This window comes from Haemaphysalis longicornis, unplaced genomic scaffold (assembly GCF_048455015.1).
Source record: "Haemaphysalis longicornis isolate Haplotype H1 unplaced genomic scaffold, Haemaphysalis longicornis Haplotype H1 scaffold_9, whole genome shotgun sequence".
In the NCBI taxonomy this organism is placed as follows: Eukaryota; Metazoa; Arthropoda; class Arachnida; order Ixodida; family Ixodidae; genus Haemaphysalis; species Haemaphysalis longicornis.
Window position 1 is genome coordinate 150,100,708 of NW_027526460.1, and position 21,450 is coordinate 150,122,157.

Here is a 21,450-nt window from a genome sequence, read left to right on the forward strand (position 1 = left end):
TCGCTTCCTGGGTATAAATATGGCATACTCACGTGAGTCATAGATTAGGTTAAAAGTGAAACTGATGCAACTAGGGCTTGTGAGGTAATAAAATAAAGGTCTCGACGCGTGGACTCTTGGGGGCAAATTAAAAATCGTTTCCTGTTTATAATCATGAGATAGTCACGTGAGTCATAGATTGGGTTAAAAGTCAAAGTGATGCACTAGGACTTGTGAGGAATCAAATTAAAGGTATCAATGAGGGAATTAATGGGGAACAAATTAAAAATCGCTTCCTGGTAATAGTCATTAGATAGTCACGGAGTCATAGATTGGGTTAAAAGTCAGTGATGTCCTAGAGCTTGTTATCGCCCTCCCGAATGTAAAACGAAAGTTGCACATGCGAGAAAGGGGCTGATAGGGGGCTGAAAATTGTGCTAGGAATGTGTGTTCACGCTGGTTGTAAAAGCGACAATCCCATATCTGCACAAGATCCCTGCATCCCAAAATCCAAAGTCGGCTATGAGTCATTCGGGGAAAACTCCGTTTTTAAGCTCGCCGCGAGCAGACTTGTTCAGTTTGTGCTTCCTTCAAGCTCCCCTATTCTAAGGAAAGATTGTGTGCGTCTTCAATTTTCCTATGGACTTTCTGAGCCGTTTCTAAATTGGAACAGAATGAGCTCTGCCGGCTGAGTGGTCGACGCAGCTCCGGGGCTTCCGAATAGAACGTTATCTACCGGGTCCTAATCGCGAAAGGCAGCCAGTGCTCTTACCGAGCAATGGGCAGGGGTCGTTTGCTTTCGCCAAAAAAAGGCTGTTTGGGTGTATTTTCACAAGCAATAAACACTTTTTCCGTATTCAGCGTGAAGAAAACTATAAAAGAATGCTACCAACAAATATTTTGAAAAGCTCTTCAGCAGCCCTGTAAAAACATGTCGAGCTTTTGATATGTTTGGAATCGTGTTTTTTTTATATTATCGATATTTTTTCTAAAAAAACAAGAAAAGCAAATTTTTTTACGACCTTCACTATTTGATGAAAACTTACTACTCTACTGAGGTGGCATCTCCTAGCAAATCGAAATGGCGCTGTTGTCTTACATATAAATTAAATATATTCATTTGTTTTGCTTCTTTATTGCTGCTTTGTTACTTGTGGCTGATATTCCATCTGGAGCAAGGTACGTAGCACCAACACAATAATGTACCAGGATGGTAAACATATCTATGGGGCTTTACGTTGTTATGGTAGTAAAGAAATATACACATGATGAACCAGAGCACTTCGGAAGCCGTTTTACATCCCCTGTCAGTCCTACAGCAGTAACGGAAAATACCACCCGCTGCAGTGGCTCAGTTATGCTGCTGATCCCAAGGACGCTGCTTTGGGATCGCGCCAATCCATCCACCCCGTGAATTTGGTTAGAAAGCAAAGCGGTAAACGATTACCCATGCGACATCACTTAAATTCACTGACATCGCTCTACAAATAGTAAAACCAGAGAGAAGTGAAATGCACTTAACCACATCATTTATTTCTTCAAAGAGATATTCTTGGAAAGGTTAAATCAATGCATGATGCATGAACGGTGTTTGGTTGAGTTGTATTTGTGTAGCACAAGAGTGGAAACTTTTTTTTATAAAATTAAGGTAAGCTCCAAACCGGTGTTAGACGATCAGACTTCTCCGTCTCTGCGCTGCGGCCGGAGGCGACGAGATTTGCGGCAGAGAAGGAGGATAAGGAAGAAATACTTCTGTAAAGATTTCTTAACCGCCCAGAGTGCAGCTCTAGGAAGTGATTCCTTCTTCTTTGGGCCCATATGCAGTCCGCGCGGCCTGTGTTCTGTCCACCCGCTGAAGCTGGGTAGGTAGAGAATGCCTGCACAGCAGCATCTCTGATTGCTCTAGTTGGGTAGTTGACGGAAAGAGAGGAGGGTGCTCAGGGCTGAAGTCGTACATGCCGACTACGGGGCGGAGTGTTCCTACTTCTGAGCACAATTTACATTCAGCGCCGTAGCGATTCGGATACATTAAGTGAAGACGCGTAGGCTGTGGGAAGGAGCCCGGATTGTATGAGCCGTAGGGTAGTTTGTTGTTCTCTGGAAAGGTCAGGGTAAGGGGAAGGTACGGTCTCTCTAAGAAGTCGATAATGCTGGGTTATTTCCCTCAACGTGACAAGCGGGTGACTGTCCTCGTCCAGCTCCATAGCACGGGATGTAAAAGCGCAGGCTTGTTGGGTGGGAGTATTTGTTGCCCTCCATTTAAGCGTGAGGGGGTGTCCAGATGAGCTGAATGGAACCGTTTGGGGAGTGGTTTTTTAGCACGCGCCGTGTAGGTCGGGACACTCAACCCGACTGGTAATTCCAGTAGGCTTGCTAGGAATCGTTGACTACCCTCCGAAACCTGGTTGAGTGAGAGCAAAGGTGATGGCTGCCTCTTCTGCTGCCGTCATTTCTTGGCTCCTAAGCGAGGTGCACGCAAGGAGATTGGTTCTGGAGGTCGCCACGATGATGGGGTATTCCTGCCCTCGATGTCTGGAGGCGTCTGTGTAGATAACTGCATGATCCCCACCGATGGTGGTGTGTAGCGCTTGAGCCCGTGCTTTTCGGTTACCATCGGCATGTGAGGGTTTCATTTTTCTAAGCAAAGGGAGCATCTTTAATTTTAGTCGTCAAGATTCTGGGAGTACGTCAAGCAGAGTGACATTCTGGGCTGCCCAGCCAATCTGGTGAAGCATGCAGTTACCCACCGAAGTTCTGAGTCGGACCTTCTTGTTAGAAAGATGGCCTTCTATCAGCTCTTCCACCGTGTTGCGGAGCCCCGTGCTAAGCAGCCTCTGTGTGGACGCTCTCATGAGAAGACCAATGGGCTACCCGACCGCCTTTCTGATCATTATATAAAGCATCTCTATGTCTTCCTTGTTGAGAAGAAGACAGGGGTTGACGTAAGTGACCCTCGAGAGGACAAAAGCTTCAATTAATCGAAAGGTACCGGATTCCTTTAGGCCTCGCTTCTTGGTGGCAACTTGCCTGATCATGTGTATGACTTGAGTAATGCTGTTTTTGAGGCGCTGCAAGGAGACGTCACTCTTGGTCTTAGCCTCGAGATGTGGGGAGGTTTAACAATGGGAGGTTTAACAGTGGGAAGTTTTAAAATGGGAGGTTTAACAGCGGCAATAAAATCAGGAGGCAGGCGCAGAGCAAACCCAGTGTAAGCGTGTAGCTGGAACCCTTTCTCTAAGTTTCTTGGAATCTATTGGTTGCACCAACCCGAGTGAGGTTACAGAATCGATTTCGGTAAAACTGTTCAGCCGTAAACCACAGGCGTGACTTATTTTCTCGCACCAGAAAAGAAGCTAGATGTTAACTTAATTCGCTCGATAACCACGGACAACGCAAATAAAAAACTACCAGTGACACGCAAAATTTCTGCGTAGAGCTCTTTTATTTTCATTGCCTTCACACAAAATGCTTTCAGGGCTGGACTTGACCTACCGTACTAACTTCTTGCAAACTGTAGGCACAGTTTTGTGAGCAAAAACTGAGGTTGTTAGCCGTTTTCTGCTGGTGAAACCTGCTACCCGTGAAACAAACGCAGGTCGTTTTGTGCTTCTTTAAGGCAGGGGGTCGCCATACCGCGCTTGGCATTTTGAACGGGCAGTAGTTTCGCAGCAGCGAATAGTAATGAAAAGTATAACGCACCTTGTTTGATTGGCACGTGTTATTGACTTCAATGCCACTGCTTGAAACAAGATCCATTCTTACATGAGTGAACGGCTGCACATCGCGCTTTCCTTCCTAGTTTTTTTTGTGTCTGGTGCATTCGTATTTGACCACGCCGGCCAGCCTTAGTGTAAACGCGAAAGAATGAGATCACTATGTTTCAAGCTAGAGTTGTGCGGTACAGTAAAGCACACAAAAAACTTGAAGTTTAGGTGAAACAAGTCGGAGCGCGCGCCGGGAAAGCAGTACTGAACGAGTGTTTTCAGGAAGGTGACTGACCGCCGCGTCGGCTGGGAGCTTCATTTTAAGTTCTTTATAGATGACGACGCACCAGGGCCCAGTTCCGGGCGGGGCCGAGCGAGAAAAACGTTAAAGGGACTTGAATTCCAATACAACGTTGGGCTCAGATGAACGTTCAACTGCCCCGAAGCCCTGTCAGGGTTTATTTGGCTGCGAAAGATGGTTCAATTGCCGAGAAATTACCAATGGCAAACCTCATTTCATTCCTCACGCTATTTCATGACGTTTCGTGTGATGTCAACAGTTGCCGTAAGCGAGTGAGACAACGGTGTTGTCTAGCAGGAAAACTGAAACCTACGGAGCGAATAATCGCGGCTGCATGAGCCACTGGTTGCGCACTCCGGGCATGTTAAGTTGCCCGCGTACAACTCCGTAACCTGCCTCTGCGTGTGCGTTAATCTAGGTGCCTTGCGGGGCGTGAGATGGCCGTTTAACAATGTGAATGTGCCGCGCGGCATTTTACCTTGCCTACAAAACGTTTAGGGGACAGCCCAACCACGGCGCGAACGACAACTGGGCGCTGTTTTGATTTGCATGCTCGTGATGGGTAGACGGGTTTTAGTCGCTTCGATGCAGTCGGCCTAAGTGTGGCGCCATTTGGTAGTTTAACTTGTAACAGCGGGCAACGCTAAATTTGTGTGCCCGCTACGTCGGCACCGCGACTTGAGTTTTAGTAGAACGCTTCGTCGGTTTTCCGTCACGATATGGTGACGCTTATTGCGTTGCCAGAAGTGGGCCATAAGTTCGCCTAGGGCTTTTACGAGCACCCAAACCATTACAAACAAACGCCTTGGCACCAGTCATGAATGATGAACGTGCATAACAAGGTACCGATATCATTTTACCAATTAGGCACCGTATACTTGAAGCATGTAGCACACAATTTCTTGAATCGAAAGACCCGGTTTGACACACACATTTTATTCAAAATAAGGATGCAAAAATCAAGAAATGGTGTCGAGCAAACGCATCATCACGGCATGCGTTTTGAGGCCGAAGAGCAAAATTAACAGGCGATCGATTTCCTCTTGTTTGTCGTAAGGGTAGCGCTCGCTTTTTTGCGATTCACGACGGCGAAGAAGTCACTTCACGCCGGCGCCAGCCGAGAAGGTTTAGAAAAAATCGCGCACACTGTCTATACTCGGTGCGGGTAGAATCGTCGGTAGTGATAATTCCAACGTAGTAAGCACAGCCTATTCTCAGGAGCACTCAGCCGCATTTAATTGTTAAGTGAACGTGAACACAACACACGCACAGCTTCGGCCGCTGGTCTGGGTGCGGAACTTCCTTCGGGCAGAGTGCGCTAGGTGAGGGAGGGAGCAAAACACTTGTTCTTTAAGACAAAGATTACTGTCCACAGAAGAGTGGAACAGTGGAAGGCCGACGAGCTACTTGTCGCCATGATGTAAGCAATAAGATAACAGGCATGCAACTCCGCACAATGTGCAATGACATCGTAACAGCCGCTGGCGCCATGGCTTGGCACCTTGCGAATGTCGGCACAGCCTAAATTATAACTGTACATTTATAATTGTTCATGCCTTATGAAAATTTACGTGCAAAGAAAAATTTTATGTGTTCCTGTGAAAGCTTGAATGCGCGGTTATCTTTCTGTTTGTCACGTGACGTTTGGCCAATCTGCTCAGTCACCGTTTACTTCATCTCTGCTGGGCGACTGAAAGCTTCACTTCTTGATTATTTGCGTGATTATTTTTGATGTACTGCAGCAGAGAGTGGTACATTCTTTTTCAGGGAATGCTCATCTGTCTATGTAGTCTAACTCTGATTTTGACCTCAGTGTGCCATTAATGTAGAAGAACCTAGAACAGCTCGAATTTCGGCTCCTCTTGATGGCCGTCAGGCAGAAGCGGCTTTGCAGAAAACGGGCGCAGCGGACCGACTAGAAACATATGAAACTTCAAAGCAAAATTCAACTGCAGACCCACAGGAGGTTTAAGGAGGCTTTCGCCTTCACACTCCTAGTCTTTTGGAAGCATCATCCTGAATTTTCTTATTTGACGCAGAAGGCAAACGGCAGAGAGAACTTTCCTTAAGTAATGTGGTTGTGTAGGAACTTTCACATTTGCGTTATGTTTCTCGTATTACCTGCGCTTGTTAGTCGTGTATTCACTTTCAATAAACTACGGAATACTAAGACCTCAATTACTGCCGGAGACAGGCTCTAACCAAGCTGTCAATGAACCCCTACGCCTCGGGTACTGATTACAAAAATCAAATAAATTTGCTGTTGTCTAAAATAGTGTTTGTTACGTGTTCGCTATCGCAGGACCCCAAAACACCAACAACAAGCATGAAATTGACATCCCCAAGGAGCAAGAGAGCGCGGAAGCTTTTTCACCCCTCTAACCTCCGGTCTAAGAAGCGAGGAAAGCCTACGGCCAACCCTCTCAGCCGAGTACCAAGTGGCCTTGTGTTGACGGCGTTGCCGGAGCCCGACAAGGGAGACGATGTGACAGAGAACTCAACTGAATACGAGACCCACAGGTTGAGCCTTCCTCCACCGCATCCATTGCTGCGGAAGTCGACTGGACGAAAGGTTTGTCCCCCATTCAATGCTGTTATTACCCGGAGCGTCTTTTGCATACTTTAAATATATAACAGCAATTAGCGGTTTCCATGTTTAAAAGAAGTTCACCACGATGCCATTAGTGACGAAGTAGTAAGTAGCAGAATGTCTTGGAATTACATGTGTTCAAATGCATTATTGTTGAACACACGAATCAGCTTTTGGTTTTTTGAAGCAACGCTTTTTACCTCTACCCCACAAGGGTACTGTCGCGACCGTTGGTGTCAACAGAAAACTCTAGCGAAAAAATATAAGAATTTCCTCGCTCCGCCAGAAATCGAACCAGGAACTAACAGAGTAACAAAGCCAGAGCCCGTTCGCTTACCGATGTAGGTACGAGCCCACGTGGAGACGGGGAAGACAAGTGGTGCACTCACCAAGCACATCTAAGCGTTTAACCCTTGCATTCTCACTGAATGCCACGCTCACACCAACCCATGGCATCTCCCTTCTAGTACGCCTATATGCTAACGCCTGTGGCTTCCAATGTTCACGTGAAAAATCTCAGCTCTTTCTCGTCCGCCGTCACGCCAAACGACACCCAAAGGAACTCATTCAAATACTCCTTGGCGACCAGGCCATCACTTCTAGCCCCAGCATCAATATCCTGGGCCCTCATCTTCAGGCCAACATCAAGAGTGACGTATCCTTGCAGCGCCTCAAACACAACATCAATAAAACCATACACATGATCAGGCGAGTTGCCACCAAAAAGCGAGGCCCGAAGAAATCCGATAGCTTTCGACTGGTTCAAGCTTTTGTCCTCTCCAGAATCACTTACGTCACCCTCTGGCTTCTACCAATAGAGATAATCTGAGCCAGTTGGATCATAATTGATTGCTGATCAGCCTAAATTTAACTGGGGACGCATACAATGACGAGAGACGAAGCACAAGCACAAGCACCCCTGTAATCTTTTCGGCAAGGAGGAAATAAAGATGCTTTATGTAATGATTAGATATGCGGTTGACCAAGCCGTTGGTCTTCCAATGAGTGCGTCCACAGAGAGGCTACTTAGCAAGGGGCTCTACAACACGGTGGAAAACCTGATATAGGGCCATCTTTCTATCCAGAAGCCCCGTATGAGCAGACCTGCGGCGGGTAGCCGCATCCCTCACCAGATCGGCTGGGCAGCACAGACTGTCACTCTGCTTGATGTACTCCTGGACGTTTGCCGACAAGAACTAAAGATGCTCCCTTTGCTTAGAAACGTGAACCCCCTCACACGACGAGGGTCGCCGACAAGCATTGGCTCAAGCACTCAACACCACCCTCGGTGGGATCACACAGACGCCTACCAATATCGAGGGCAAGAGTACGCCATCATTGTTACTACCTCCAGAACCAACTTCCAAGCTTGTGCCTCACTCAATACCGAAGACATGATGGCAGCACAAGAGGCAGCCATCGCTTTGGCTCTCGCTCAACCAGGCGTTCGTAAGGTAGTGACCGATTCCCAACAAGCCTACCACAATTGCCAGTCAGGTTTGTTGTCCCGACCTGCACTGCGTGTGCTAAAAAACCGCTCCCCAAATGGTTCTATTCAGCTCATCTGGACACCCGCTCACGCTTCCATGGAGGGCAACGAATAGGCCCACCAAGCCTGCACTTTTACGCCCCGTGCTATGCAGCTGGACGAAGACAGTCACCCGCTTCTCTCCTTCAGGGATATAACCCAGCATTATAGCCTTCTGAGGCAGAAACTGTTTTCATCATACCCTGACCTTTTCATAGAACAACAAACTACCCTACTGCTCATACAATCCGGGTCCTTCCCACACCCGACGCGTCTTCACTTAATGCACCCGAATCGCTACGACACTGAATGTACATTTTGCTCAGAAGTAGGAATACTCTGTCACATAATCGGCGTGTGACTTGAGCCATGAGCACCCTCCTCTCTTTCCCTCAACTACCGAACAAGAGCAATGGCAGAAGCTACTGTCCAGCCCCTCTCTACCTACCCAGCTTCAGGTGGTGGACAGATCACAGGCGGCGGGGACTGAATATGGGCTACTGTCAAGAAAGAACCACTCCCCCGGACCGCACTCTGGGCCGTTCAGAAATCTGAATAGAAGTATTTCCTCGTTCCCTCCTTCTCTTCCTCGTGCTCCTTCTACGTCTATGCCGCCGATCTCGTCGCCTCCGTCCGCGACGGCAGAGACGGAGAAGTGAGATCGTTTAACACCGGTTTGGAGCTTCATTTTTATAAAGAAGGGTTTCCAGTCATGTGCTACACCAATACAAATCAACCAACCACCGTTCATGCATCATGCATTCATTTCCCGTTACCAACAACATCTCTTCGAAGTAATAGAGGGTGTGGTTAAGTGCAGTTCACAACTCTCTGGTTTCACTATTTGTAGAGCGACGTCAGTGAATTTAAGTGACGTCGCATGGTAATCGTTGTGTGTGGCGTTTACAGCTTTGCTTTCCAACCACATTCACAGGGTGAATTGGCGCTAATTTTTTTTTACCATCCCGCTCTCTTAACTACAAGCAACGAATTCTAATTTACGTTAAACAATTGCCCGGTATGTTTGCACTGGTAACAATATTGGAGATTCACATTCTACAGTCTTGCAGGGGCAACGTATTCGGAATGGCTTAAAAACTGCGGATTAGAAACCGAAGCCACCTCTAGGGCATTTATATGAACAAACTTGCAAAAGCACTGTTTGAGACTCACCTACGACATTTTGCGATCCCTGTCGATCCCTGTCGAGTTGCGATCCCTGTCACCCGGAAGAATCATAGCAAGGAGGAACTAGTCTAACGAATGACAACAGGCTCAGGATAAATTAAATTTATCTGCGCCTAACCGCATGAGCCGAGACGATGAAACCTTGAGTGTCCACATTTGTCGCGCAGGTATGCGACGCTATGAAGTACTTGTCCATTAAGCTGGCGTCAAAGAAGTCATTCCCCTCCCCAAGAAGCTAACATGGTCAAAAACGTCCTCAAAATAATTTTTCAATGGGCGGAACTGTACACCCGAATTCTTTCTTGTTTAAAGCGAAAAGAAACACCTGAGTCTGAAAAAAAATGCCATCAGTGAAGTTAGCCTTTCCTCGCTAATTAAAGATCATGCTAAAAAGGAATGAATAGAATACATCATTTTGAGCAAACTGAAATGATAGAGCAAGCATGAAGGATACCATGTTTATACGTCGCCATGATTATCTGTTATAAAAAGCAAATAAAATCGTTTGGGAATACATAAAATTTCCAAACCATTTATTCATACAAAACTGATGAGGTGCTGCTATCAGCGTTGTCCAACATGTCAGCTTTGTGATTGAAGTTTGAGGACCTAAAAAGTGGATATTTTGAATTCAGTAGTATTCTCTAAAATGTGATTTATCCGTCGGTTCTTCGGGTGTAGCACTTTTATTTTCTGGGAGTGCAAAATCCTTCAGTGACTTTTAGAAATAATGTGTACTTGTTTCAACTTCAGTACTTGTGAGATTCATCCTTAGCTTCTTAATTTTATTGTTTCGTTTTTCGAAATAGTGTTCTACACGATACAGGAATGTTTGAATGTGTTGGGGCGGCGACAAATTATGCCATATTCTCGTGGGGGTAACCCTGAGGAGCATGCGAAACAGCAGGGGATGTTGTTTGATGTGGCAGCAGCCTAGCAGAACCGGCGACGGCGGGGGTTGGAAGCAGACTAAACAGCTCGCAGCGCGTGTGCACACCTAGTTTATACGGCTGGTAGGAGGAAAATGGAGGAGAGACTCGCATGCGCAGTGGACTAGCGCGCAGCTCGTGAGCACACCAGGAGAAGAGAGGAGAGACGCGCATACGCAGTGGAGTAGCGCGCAGCGCTGTGCACACGAGAAGAATGGAGGAGACACGCGCATGCACAGTGGAGTAGCGCGCAGCGCGTGTGCACAACTGGTTTATGCGGCTGTGAGGAGGAGAGGAGAGCGTGCTTGTCTCGGCGTGGCCCAGGAAGACACCGGCAACACTTTCGTTCCATGAGCCATTGAAAGGTAAGACACCACCGGGCGTTCAGCAAGCTGAGCATGCGCAGTGGGGTTGTGGACGGCGCAACAACAACGGAGGGACATAGACCCGACCATGACATGCTTGGCATCTAAAATTGGCAATATGTGTTAATTAACTATTTCGCATTTTCTTCGTTTTCTCGACAGGAAGCGCACGAGGGTGACTACAGTGATTGGATGGACAAGGAATGGATGACCACCACCAAGGTAAGGGAACATTTTGGCGGAATTCTTTAATAGAGTGGCTGTCTAAGATTGAACTTGGTCCGCTGGCATTAGCAAAAAATGCAAAGAAAAAAAAATTCCCCGCATTTCCCCGAGGGGAAGAATGTGAAAGTGCGAATGCACGAGTTGAATTTGCGCGGTTCGGTAATGTTCGCGAAAGAGAGATCACACACACACACAACTACAAAGAAAGAAAGATGCATTTATTCACAGACACCTATTTGTGTTGTCGTTGTACTTGATTGCTAGAGCGGATCTCAGCTTTGAAATTTCGTGTCAGTACTCCTTTAAGGGGGTGCATTACCCCTTCTCACGCCCGATTCCTGGCCAATCCCCCACGTGGGTATGCTATGTGGACATCGCCGGTGGACGCAGGTTCAGGGTCGCTTATGAAGTGCATCGCACTTGAAATGGGCACTTGGTGGCCCCTGTAGAGGATGGAGAGTGCGAATGCAGCGTGAGTAAGCGAAGAGCGGAGGGCATGCGCCGGCGTCCCGGCCTAACGTCCCAGCAGGGCTCAGCTATGTTCGGGCCCAGCTTCGAACAGCATCGAGAGCTAGCTGTCGCCGATGCGACGCAAGGAGGCAGCAACCCACCCGGTCACCCGTTCGCTGGGCTAATCTCGAGCAACTAGCCGAGCGCGAGGCCCGAGCTTTGTCGTACCCCCGTGCACGTGCGAGCCGCCTTGTTATTATTTTCATCAAAACAATCCCCTGCCACTAAGGTGCGCAGGTCAAGGGCGATGGAAGAAATAATAGGCGGTCGTCGATCACAAAAATACACTTATGTACAATAGGCTAAATAGCGGTTCGATGCAACGCTGGGAAGTTCAGGAGGAGCCGTGCAACGCAATAAAAATGCAGCAGCCAAAGGCGAGGAAAAATTCATGCGGAGCATGAACATCTGTATCCACACCACAAGTGCGTGGGCGGAGTAAGCTTGTCGCAGAGGACATCGCGGCGGTCTGTCGTCCGTGGTGCCGCTGCTCTGAAGGTCAAGAATCCCTTGCTGTCTCCTGAACAGCATGGCGCCGGTTAACTCAGCGCTCATACAGAATCAGCTTGCGGCGCCTCTATGAGTTTCGTCGGCTTCGAGCTGCACCACGTGTTTTACGAAAGGCGGGAGCGACGAAGAGCGCTCTTCTCCAGGGCAACGGTCAGGAAAAAGATAGGAGGGGCCATGCCGGGGGTCGAGAGCGAAGTGGTATCGTTCGACGGCACGAAGCTTTTGGTGCCCCGCATTCTGCGTGCCAGCACTCGAGGGGCGTTGCGTGGGTGGGCAGGGGAAATTACTGAGGCAGGCGCATTTAGCCGCTATTCATGCAAGGGACTCTCGCTGGTCTGGTGGCTCACATCCGGAACTGTCCAGTGCCAGCGGAACTGGGTCGGAAATCTTGGAAACCTTTATCGTACCCTGAACTGCCGGGAACCGGTAATGTATGCCCGGTGCTCTTGAGATGTAGCGCCCCCTGCGTATGCCTTGAACATGTCGCAAACGTGAGGGATGTTTGGCTTTTCGAGCTGAAGTTCGTGTGGTAATCTTTTGCTCACAACTACCCGGTGTAGCTATTCTGGCTTGTGACGCTTTGACTTGCGAGGCTGGTTCGGCCTCTGGGGTGGACGCGGCAGACGTCACGCGGAGCAGCCGGAACCTGTGAGACGGTATCTGTGCTGACTTCGGTTACACGCCACCACTTCCGTCACCACCCTTGCGGAAGGCTTAGAGGCCGTGCAGGCTTGACTCGATGTAGAACCGGCCACAGTTGTGGTTGGGGTATCTGTTCCTTGCCTTTAGTGCCTGTTCCTTGAAGCGCTTATCCATGCAATGTTTTGGAGGCAGTCAGATGGGGAGTCAAGCGGCACATTCTTCCAGACGAAACCTTCTAGTAGAAGTCCGAGCCGATCAAGATGCTCAGTTCTTCGAGTACATGCCGTACATGTAACGGCCAGCCGCGGATAAGCCGGGGGTCTTCTTTGAGGGGAGTATCTCGTCGTTGACTCGTGGACTGATGACGATTCAATTTTCTGGTACTTCCTAAGCATCGCAGGTGACATGTTTGTCGTCATGCTGACATTTCAGGGTCAGCTTTTGAAGGGCTTTTCCGTTTGATACGTCTGGCAAAAGGAGATATGGGAGAACAGCTCGGCTCCCTTGGTGGGACAGGCCAGGCCGTGGAAACGTCGTGACAAATGAGCTGCGCTGGCTGCCATTGTTGAGTAGAACAGCAGCAGCTGATCTGTAGGTCCCTTCGCCCAGGCGCGTGCAGTCCTCAGGTATACGGGGCTATCAGGGTGGGGCTGCTTAATGCCGAGCCGATTGCAATGCCGAGCCTTGCAACTCGACCGTCAAGACTGCCATCTACGCAAGAAACCCGTTCTTCCCAAGCTGGTTCTTATTCGTAACGCCGCACAGAGACGCCAGATGTCATCGTGAGCAGCTAGCGCAAACAATCCTTCTCTCTGTGCGGCACACGCTGGTAAAATGGTTTGGCTTGCCGCAGTGGAAGCAGAGGCTAGCAGCTTGCAACCTTTTCCTTTTTCGCGCTTTGTGCGAAACTCGGCCAGCTTGTGGTATCATGCAGCGCAAAGCCGGTATGACGACCGGGGCGCAGTCGGTAAGTGTTGTAGGTGAGAGCAGCTGCGGTGGCACACTCGGCAAGGCTATGGCGGGAGGTGGACCGGGGTCCGAAGGCGGCGGCTCATGTCTGTCGAAATTGCCCCGCTGCAGAGCACTCGAAGGATAAAACTGCCCACCCTCGCGTACCTTACCTGAATGTGCAGGAAATTCAATATATATTGCACTGGTATCGGACTTTGCGACGAGCTGACTGTTCTGTCTGAAGCAGCTTATGAGAATGATACCTTGACCCTCTGCCGGTACAAGATCCCGAGGTCGCTGTCAGGGAATTCATTAGTACGCGAGGAAAGACGGCAGCATACTCCTTTGTCGCGACGCCCAGAACTGCAACCGCGTTGGAACGGGTGGAGATGTCGTCACGGAGGTCTCAGTTTTTCTTTATCTAGTGAGCTCCGTAAAGGGGTCAGACAAGCAGGGTGTCAATATGGTCCTCGAAGGCATGTCGGTACGACGAAATTGGTCGGTGGGGGTGCTTACAGGCACACCGTAATTAGCCTTCGCTAGTTGTATCCATTCAATTGCCGTCTTCACCTTGCCCGTAAAGTACGACGTCAGTTACGTGCATTTTCATTTGAGGCCGGGCGGGGCGTGCGAATAGTTGTATCAAAATGTTCCCAATCTGTTTCCAGCTCCGCCGGTCACCCAAAAATATAGGGATGTGTAGCTTTCGAAACGCGGCAACGCTTGAGCTGTGGACAATGGGAGGGACGACCGAGCGATGCAGATTAGCGTCCGAGATCTCGTTCAGGCGATACTCGTTTCAGGATCATCGGCAATGGCGCTGAGAGTGGCCGCGGACCTCGTCGCAAACTCTACGCCCGTACGAATTTCTCCAACTTGGTGTCGTACTCCCATAAGCCAGGTCTGAATCAAAATCCTCGTCACTGCGATCCTCCTGTATCTGCTTGTCAACGGCTATTATCATTTCGTACTTCGATGATGTTGGTGAAGTTCAGCGGCCCATGGAGAGCTACGCCAGGTGTGGCCGGATTCATTAGCGTAGACTCGATGGCGACAATCTCTTTCGTTATTCATTCCATGGCTGAGAAATCAGAGAAGCCAGGCGACGGGATGGCCTAGACACGACCACAAGCGTGCACAGCGACTGTTGACAAGCCCGCAGAGATCTTCGGCAGTTCCAGGTGATCACATGCGTAGCGACGTTGCAGTCTTTGACGCATCAGGTCAAGTAAGCTCGTGAATCGAGTCTCGGGGGTTTGTCCCAGAATGTCGCGGACGTGACACAAGGAGGTTGCCACACAGAGGGTAGTCCGGTTGGTGGGCGACCTTCGCGCGTGCTGGCGAGCAGTGAGGACGTGTTCTTGTTCGTTTCGTGATTTTGGCTACTTGAACTAAGTTTTTCGTGCGTCTATCTAGTGTTTCGCGTCGGTATGCGGCAGTTCCTTTAGAAACTAGCCCAGACAGAGTGCGCGAAGATTTCTACGGGCAGCATCCTGCCGCTACTTTCGACCAGTGCATCGGCCGCGCGGAAGCAAGTGTTACATAGTCGCTCGAACACTTTCGGGTGTTCCCGCAGCCTCGCGAGGCACATGGCGTCCTGCGAGGACATTCTTCAGCAGCAGAAGCGTGCCCAGTAGCTAGTAGGGATGCTTCAAGCCAAGCCTGCGCCCCTGCCTGTGTGTGTGTGTTCATTGCGCACCACGGCGAACCGACCCACGTTACGGCCGCTGTTTGTGCTGCCATAACACCCGCCCATATTTGCTGGGTCTGTGACCTATTCGCAAGAAAACCCCGCCGCAACCATGGAGTAGCCAATGGCTGAGACGGCCCTCCTCAAGCACCCGCGGGACGTCTGGAATGGCTCGGATGACGAGCGCGGGGAAAACGACGCCATGCCGAAGGAGAAAGGCCGAGTGGCGGCCATTACTCGCTCCCACAAGCGCCAGGGCCGGGTCGGGGAAGCCGTCAATGCGTCATGAGCCACGAAGACCACCGCGGCCATCCTTTGCCCTCACCCGTCAGACGACACGGTTCGCACGGGTGAGCTTCCGCCGGCTTCCGCCCTCATCCCAGCGGCGCCATCAGCCACCGTCCATCGGCGGTCGCTTCAAGCACCACCGCTTTCTGCCTTCCTTGCTGATCCGGTCGACGCGCAAGATGGTGCCGGCCAGGACAACAAACAGCCGAGCGGGCCCTTCCCCATGGACATCGCGACCTGCGGCGGCACTTCAAGCAACTCCTCGGCATCGGAACTTCACCCCGGAAATCTCGAAGGCCTGTGGACCATCCAGCAGAGCAAGGTAGTACTGAGCTGGGATTGCTGTCCGACCGGCTGCCCCACTAGTCGAGGCCACACCGCTAGTGTTGACCGTCAACTCACCATCGAGAAGATTCAGGCCAACATCGAGTGCGAGGTGGCGGTGAGGGGTGTGGCACGGAAGGCTGATAGGGCTGTTCTGATCACGTTTGGTGCCCCTTGGCCTCCCCTGTTTGTGGCTGTGTACATGTTGCCGCTGCTTGTGCGGGGTTGTCGGCCGCTGCCAACGCAATGTGCCCGCTGTGGTCGACTGGACCCCGTGACAGCCTTGTGCAGGTAAAAACAGAGGTGTCTCATTGCTGTGGAGACCACACCGCACAGCAGTGTCCTGCCTCTACCTCACGCTGCACCAACTGCAGTGGCCCGCACCCCGTCACCGACCCCCGCTGCCCCACTGGCAGCACGATCGCAAGGTTGCCACAGCCATGGAATCGCACCGCAGCCAGTACCGCGAGAGGAGGCCACAGCGTCCGCACTGAACAGCCACCAAGCTAGGCTGATATGGCTTGGCGACGTTCTCGCCAGCAGTATCCCAGCCAGTTGAAGCAGCCTCCTGCCACCCAGGGACGCCAGCAGCCTGCAGCTACCAGGGTACGTCTAGAGTAGCCAAACAACTCAGCAGGGCGCCTACATGCCCAGCCGTCCGCGCAACCAGTGGTGGAGGAGCTGCCTGCAGCTTGAGCCGCAACCGGTTAGGACCAGTTGGTGCCCATCCTTCTTGCCCTGGTGCACAGCCTGGTGGGTCACCTGCCTACTGAGGACCCCACACGCCTGGCAGCCACTGCTGCCCTGGCGCACCTGCGCCCCCCTCGCACCCAAGCATCGCTAACAGACCTTGCAGGACCGGCACGTGGCCACGCATCTTGCAGTGGAACTGCAACCACTTGGGGCCTCGCCACGCGCCAATGGCAGAGCAGCGTCTGCGGCAGCACTTCGATGTACTGGCGCTGCAGGTGACCAACGTTTGTGGCAGCACCCTGCGGCGGCCCGGGTACGTGTGCCACGCCAGCGCAACGAGCTTCAGCTTGCACTCTTGCACCAGCCATCCGTGCCAAGACGTCAGCCACCCACCAGGCAAGTCCCAGGCAGCTGTCTACGTGAGGGCTGTGCTCAACAGTGCTCCAGTGAGCCTGGCCTCGATCGTGGATGGCCCGAAGGAATGAGCCGCTGTCCCCGTGCACATAGGGTCCACGGACACTAGTGTGGCCAGCGTCTACGTCCAGCCAACGCGGCCCTCTGACGCTACAGCAGTGGGTCGACTGTGGCCCGACCTCGGTCCGGACGTTGTCGTGTGCGGATATTTTGACCCGCACAACCCATCCTGGGGCAGCCACGACCCGCAGGTGACGAGAGTTGCTGGATGCTACCACAGCCTGCGGCCTGCTCGTGGCCAACACAGGCAGCCCAACCTTCACTCGCCCTGGTCCCTTGGGCACGGTCAAGCGGTGTCACATTGACGTCAAACTGGTGTTCCAACGGTGTACCTATACCTGGGAAACCGCCACCAGCACCTGGGGATCGGACCACTACCCAATCCTGGTCACCCCAGGGGCGATCGCAGGCGAGCAGTCCCCTGGTTCTACGCCATTACCAACTGGAACACCTACCGCATGGAGATTGCAGAGCATCTGGAGGACCCAGGGGCTGATTTCTGGCAGGTGTCGTGCAGAGAACCAACATGGCCACGGTGCGGTGGGAGGTACCCTTCTACACGGCACTAGCAGTCCAGGAGCTCCTGGGACTCCTGCGCAGGCGCAACCATCTGCAACGGCGAGGCCATTCGGAGCAGGCGTCCAGAAGACTGGACGGCGTACCGAGAGGTGGATGGATGCACAGTGCAGGAGGAGAGCCAGGCAGCGGCGGCGAAAGAGCTGGGAGTTGCTCTGCTCCTCAATGGACTCACGTAGGGATCCGGCCAAAGCTTGGAGATTCTGTCGGGCCTTTCTCCAAACTGCCGTCATCAACCGGCACCCACTGCTGGCCTGCGCCATTTACTTAGGCATCATTGAGGAGGTTTTGGCAGAGCAGCTAGCCGACTAGTTCACCCCGGCTCCCCCTGCCGCTGAGGCCCAGGTGCACGTGTTGCCGGTGGCCTACCAGGATCCGCAAGTGGTAGCCATTTGCAGTGGTGACATCACACTCCGGGAGATGCGGGCCGCCTTGGATTGACGCCCCAAGCGACGGAGCACCTCTGGCATTGACGGCGTGAGATACCAAATGCTCCTTACCCTGTACATCACCCAGCTGCAGCCGCTTCTACGCTCCTCAACCGGGATGTGGAGGGAGGGCAGCCTTCCACCTACTTGGCGGGTGGCACTAGTCAGGCCGATGGTGAAGGTCGGTAAGCCGCCCACCGAGCCTGCATTGTACCGACCGGTTTCCCGGACGTCCGCAGCAGGCAAGCTGATGGATCACACCGTTCTTCCCGCCTGCAGTGGAATGCTGATCGTGGGGGCGTTAAGGAGCAGCAGAGTGGCTTCAGGCGCCATCGCTGTACGGCTGACTCCTTGGGAGATGGGGTGTCTATGCTGGAGCGGGCCCCCCATGACAAGGAAGTGGCCTTCTTGCTCATGCTGGATATGAAGTCAGCCTTTGACTCCGTCCCCAACACCGCCATCCTGAAGGCTCTGGACAGCATGGGCGTTTCGGGCATGTCCCGAGTTTTGTGAGGGCGTTCCTGACTAACCGTGCCCTGCGAGTCAGGGTGGGCCGAGCAATGAGCAGCCGAAGAGAGGTCAGCTCCGGAGTTCCCCAGGGGAGTGTGCTCAGCCCGTTCCTTTTCAACCTCGTCCTGGCTCCACTCCCGGACTGCATACCAGCTGGGCTTGCATTCCCAGTAGGGATGTCAGTCTGCTGACGACATCGCCATCTGGCCGCATGGACCGACGGGACTACTCTCCAAGGTGAAGGCGTGTTTCTTGGGGGCGCTGTGTGCAGTCGCTGCCTTCCTGACAAGCCGTGGCCTGTAGCTGTCCAAGACGAAAACGCAGGCCATGATCTTCAACCAGACGGGCTACAGGGCACGCAAGACGATACCGCCACTCTTGAACGGCCAGTCCCTTCCGCTGTGCATTAGCGCCAAGTATGTGGGGCTCCTCGTCCACTGCCAGTTTTCCTGGCTACCTGCAGTGAAGGCGCAACGGCAACGCACAACGAGGGTCCACCAGGCCGTGCGGAGGTTGCTGGCACGGGGACAGGGTTGCAAATACTGTATTAACCCGATTCTAACGCGCTCCCGATTCTAACGCGCACCCGATTTTCCTGGCAAAAAAAACGAAAAAACTTGCACCTCCGATTGCAACGCACACGGGACTTTGTGACCCAGTCAAATGAATTCGAGAGAAACGGGCGATTTATTTCCCGAAGTAATCTCCCTCATCTCACTCCTCGTCGCTCTCCCCTGACCAGAACATCTCGGCCTCAGTGCCTTCAAGCGTGTTCGTGATGCCACACTTCTGAACGAACGTTCAACCATGGTCGATGGGATCATGGCGAACGCCTCGCACGCCCATCCCGAGAGCTTCTCCAGAGGTACACGCTTGAGCCGACCGCTCCTTTTGAACGCGTGGGAGCCGCTGTTGCCATTGCTGTTATCAAGCGCGCAAGCGGAACGATTTGACGATTTGTGTGAACGGCGATAGAAAAACCTAGGCGCCTAGGCTTGATGCTATATAATACTTGCTGCGTCCGAAAAATTGTTGCCAAAAGCTTTGGCGCCATCTTGAGATGGCGATGGCGATGGCGATAGGTGGGACGAAATTTCCGCTGTCGGCAGTTTCGGTTTTGTATCCGATTCAAACGCGCATGCGATTTTCGGCCTATTTTTCCGGAAAAAAAGTGCGCGTTAGAATCGGGTAAATACGGTATACCGTGGCCCTGCGGGTGTTCCACGGGATATCGTCGTCCGCCGTCCTCTAGGCACTGCCTTTAGTGAAACTCAAGCCACGCCGATGGGAGGAGCTGGAGGTGGATCAACGCCGGGCTATCCGCCTCTGCTTGGGCCTTGCGAGACCATCTCCGGTGGCGGCGACGTACACGGAGGCAGGCTTATGGCCTATCCAGATGCGGGCCCTACTTGCCCTACTACCTGGTTTTGATAGGACTAGCGCTACGTTTGTAGCCATCGAGTCATGGACGAAACGGAAGCGACATAGACTGTCTCCGAATCTCGTACCACTCACCTCTTCCCCCTTCTCTCTTCCTATCCTCTAAAACCCCAATCCCCATCCCTAGACTGGGTTGTATGAGGGTGAACTCCCCAATCAGTTCAACAATATTCCCAGTTCTTTTCTCTTCCCATCTTCGTTAAAATATCCCCACCTCCACCACCACCGGTTGCTCGGCTCAATTCGAGCGCGAGGCGCTAGCTGGCCCGTGCCCTCCGTACCCGTGAGCGCCGCCTCTTTATTATAATCATCAACACTAGCCTCGTAGTAGGGAATAAATACACTCGGGGAACGCTTCGCATTTTATTTTTACCTGAACCGTTCTGAAACCTTAAAATATAAAGGATGCCCTGTGTTTACTCTTGACAATAACTTTTCTGGACTTGTGTACAAAAGTTGCAATCGGCGGGCCATCTGTACACGTAAACTACTACTTTACGATATGTTAGAGCAGTTTTCTTAAAATTTCGCTAGTCTGGTCTCGCTGGCCACACTGTAGTTGACTGGCGAGATCTTTTTAAGCATAGTGTATGGAGCAATAAAACGACGTAGAAATTTTTCACATAAGCCGAGAGTACGTAGAGGAGCATGGAGCAGAAACTAGCCTCCTCCTCTATTTTGTCCTCTAGCTCCTCCTCCTCATCATCATAAGCCTATTAATGTCTGCTACACGACCAATGCACTCTCCCAATGACCTCCAACCACTCCTGTCCTTCCCTGCTCGAGCCCTTTGTTTACCCCCGAATTTATTCTTTTAAACCCTCCGTCGTTTTAATGGTCCTCCCCTTCTTCTTGACCCATCTTGGTGTCCGCTCTGTTACCCTAGTTTTCCAATGGTTGCCGGTTCGTCTCACTCAATGGCCATTTTTGTTCAGCCTTGTTTCCCTAATTTTGAGGAACACAGAAAGCGTTTTTTTATTTTGATTTTTAAAAGTACGCCTTTTTAAAACAATATAGCAGTCAATGTTTTGCGCTCCTTGTTATACATTTCTACACAAATGAAAGTTCGCAGATGTGTTTAGAAATATCTCGTGAACATTACAAGTTGGTTCTTATTTATGTTATGGAGATAGGGGCGTCAAAGTGAGCGAAAACCTATCGCGGGGTCGCAGTTCAAGATTTTTTTCCAAATTTTGTGTTGGCGGCAGAGCCAATTTTTCCTTAGAGCTGCTTGTCATTTCAGGCAAGTTTTGTTTTCAAACAAGTTTTAGTCAGAGGAATCGCACCTTTCCGAGCGCGAAGCCCCAATTTGAAAAAAAAAACTGCCACCCCCGGAACTACGTGTCACCCGAGACACCTTCACCATTTTTTTCTCGCGAAGTACCGATACTTGAAAAAACGAATTGCACCTTTGGGCTGTTTCCTGACTGAGGCGCAACTTATAAAAATTTCTGAAAAAAAAAAACACAAATATGTGCGTGTACTTGCATCTTTGATCTCTCATGAAATCAGCCAATAGTCATAATACGATGTAGGAGGAAACGCTACCACACACAAAAAGCAAAATACATTGGGCTCACTCACAGTAGTCAACATAAGAATAAA

At 51.2% G+C, this 21,450-nt stretch overlaps 1 protein-coding gene across 1 annotated transcript in view; it reads left to right on the forward strand.

Annotated features, from left to right (window-relative positions):
- Positions 1-6,291: 6,291 nt before the first annotated feature.
- The window catches only part of LOC144152651 (uncharacterized), an 85,407-nt gene continuing 70,248 nt past the window's right edge, over positions 6,292-21,450 (forward strand). The window contains exons 1-2 of the mRNA XM_077684018.1: positions 6,292-6,556; positions 10,747-10,806. Coding sequence (XP_077540144.1) covers positions 6,311-6,556; positions 10,747-10,806 — 306 coding nt within the window. The 5' untranslated portion in view covers positions 6,292-6,310. The remainder of the gene's footprint in view (positions 6,557-10,746; positions 10,807-21,450) is intronic.